Source organism: Crocodylus porosus, unplaced genomic scaffold (assembly GCF_001723895.1).
Source record: "Crocodylus porosus isolate Cpor-Errol unplaced genomic scaffold, CroPor_comp1, whole genome shotgun sequence".
NCBI lineage: Eukaryota > Metazoa > Chordata > Crocodylia > Crocodylidae > Crocodylus > Crocodylus porosus.
Window position 1 is genome coordinate 25,257,384 of NW_017728951.1, and position 2,199 is coordinate 25,259,582.

At 67.5% G+C, this 2,199-nt stretch overlaps 2 protein-coding genes across 2 annotated transcripts in view; one reads left to right on the forward strand and one right to left on the reverse strand.

Moving 5' to 3' along the window:
• The window catches only part of LZTS2 (leucine zipper tumor suppressor 2), a 2,396-nt gene extending 2,102 nt beyond the window's left edge, over positions 1–294 (forward strand). Inside the window, exon 5 of the mRNA XM_019555490.1 lies at positions 222–294. Within this exon, the coding sequence (XP_019411035.1) occupies positions 222–294 (73 nt within the window). The remainder of the gene's footprint in view (positions 1–221) is intronic.
• Positions 196–2,199, reverse strand: part of PDZD7 (PDZ domain containing 7) — a 15,691-nt gene continuing 13,687 nt past the window's right edge. The window contains exons 15-18 of the mRNA XM_019555491.1: positions 2,190–2,194; positions 1,995–2,157; positions 1,546–1,646; positions 196–1,452 (exon numbers count right to left, since the gene is read on the reverse strand). Coding sequence (XP_019411036.1) covers positions 1,303–1,452; positions 1,546–1,646; positions 1,995–2,157; positions 2,190–2,194 — 419 coding nt within the window. The 3' untranslated portion in view covers positions 196–1,302. The remainder of the gene's footprint in view (positions 1,453–1,545; positions 1,647–1,994; positions 2,158–2,189; positions 2,195–2,199) is intronic.

Here is a 2,199-nt window from a genome sequence, read left to right on the forward strand (position 1 = left end):
GGCCCCGCTGGCCCTGGCCCCGGCCCCGGCCCCGCGCTGCGCCTCGAGGAGATCGCTGCCACCCAGATCTGACCCTCGCTGGGGCAGAGACCCTGCTCCGTGCTCGGGGGTGGCGAGCAAGGGGCTCCCCGTGCTCCTGAGCTGGAGCGTAGGGCCCCTCCGGTGCATGCGGCAGGGGGAGGTTGGTTTCTATTCTGTGTGAAATGACTCTATTTTTGTAGGACCTACAGAAACTGCCCCCAGCCTCTCCGCCTGCCTGCCCGCCTCACCCCTCACCCCGGTCAGACCCCCTAAGCCCCTCGGCTCCGCATAGCTGAGATGTCTTGCCAGTGCCTTCTCCCACTGCCCAGATGCCCCCTTCTACCTCTATTTCCCCCCCTTTGTCACGTGCTCAGGGCGGTCCTGGGCGTGGGGTGGGGTCCCAGCCTGTGCTCGGTGTCCCCACCTCAGGCCTGGTACCAGCTGCACTATAGGGCCCTGCTCCCACCCCACCCACCCCGGCTTGGTGCTGAGCTGGCACCAGGCTGGTTGCCCCCCCCAGCTCTCGGGCGCCCTTCATGGCTCCGCTCCAGTCAGGCAAGCTGCCCATGTGTGACCCCCTGGGCTGGGAGGGTGGCTGGGCCAGCCCCCGCAGGCACTGGGTCCTGGCTGTCCCCCCAGCCCCGGGCACATGGGAGATGCCCCTCCAGCCCCCCGGGATCTGGCTGAGATAGGGGCTGATTTCCTTCCCCCCGCCCGAGCCACTCAGTCCAGGGAGGGGGTTTCCTCCCCGCCCCCTTGGCGTAGCAGTGCCCACCTGGGCCGGCATCAGACCAAAGCACCCCCCCGGCACCACGGGCCTGGGGTTTTGTACATTTATTCCCGACCGCATCCGCGTTTGTACAGACTAAGGGCGCCAATAAACCCGCTGTGTTTGTACCCCGAGCGGTGTCGTGAGTAGATGGGGCGGGGGGGACAGCCCCAGCACCTCCATCTGGCTGGGCTCGAGGAAGACAGCAGTCTCCGACGGGGCTAAGAGTCTACTGCAGCAGTAGTAGGGCTTTTATCCTCGCTTCTCTGGGGTCCCATCAGTAGTACGTGGGGGGTGCGGTGCCCCTGCCTGCTGTCATGGGCCCCTGCTGCGTCTGAGAATGGGCACAACTCGCTGTAGCGATGAGCTGAGAACACGCTCGGTCCTTCGGCACGGTGGACCCACGGTCCTGGCCTTCAACCCCTCATTGTCTGGGCCACGTTCCGGTCCAGCCGGCTCTGGGCCGCTGCCTCGTGGTTCGGGGCTGGGGGAGATGGGGCCCCCCCGGCCCTTCAGTCCCCGGGCTCCTTGGGCACCTTCACCACGAGCTGCATGGGGTCGCGGGCCTTGTTGCGGTAGGCCTGGCGGATGATGTCCACGGCGCGCCCATGTGTCACGTTCTGCAGGCTCTCGCCATCCACCGACACCACCTCGTAGCCGGCCTGGCAGGGGCAGAAAGTGGGGCGGGGGGCAGGTGGGAGGGATGCTCTGACTTGCCCCGCCACCCCTGCCCAGCCTGGTGCCCACCCTGGTACCTGCAGGCCTCCGCTCAGGAAGGCTGCTCCCCCCGGGAAGATCTTCTCGATCTTCACCATCGGCTGCAGCTTGGACTCGATCCCGCCTGAGATGCTGATCCCTGTGGGGGGCGGTGGGGAGGGGTGTTAACTGGGGAGAGCCCCTTGCTGGAGATGGGGCAAACGCATCCTGTCAGGGTCCACCTAGGCGCCCACTGGGCTCCTCCTGTACCACCCGGCTGAGCTGCCACAGCTTCAGCCTTGCTCTGTGCCCCGGCCTGGCATGTAATGCAGCAGCCCTGTGCAAACCAGCTCAGGCAACCCCCTGGACAAGTGCGAAGTCCTGCGCTGAGGAGGGAGCAATCCCATGCACCTGGGCGGGCTGGGGCTGGTGCCACCAGGAGCATTGGCACAGCCCAGCCCCATCCCCAGGGCTGCAGCCAGCACCCAGCGCCTTAAGCAACACTCACCCAGCGACTGCTTGCGCTTGGAGACGTGGATGGTGCGCAGCTCGTACTGGGGCTCCGGCGCCTCGCTGGGCCCGTTCTGGGCTGGCTCCGGGCCCCCTGTGCCGTCGGTGAACAGCCGGGCTAGCGGGGGCCGGGTGCAGCGAGCTTTGCTCACCACCAAGCACTGCGCACCGGCGGGCGGCCCCGTGGCCCGACCACGGCTGGA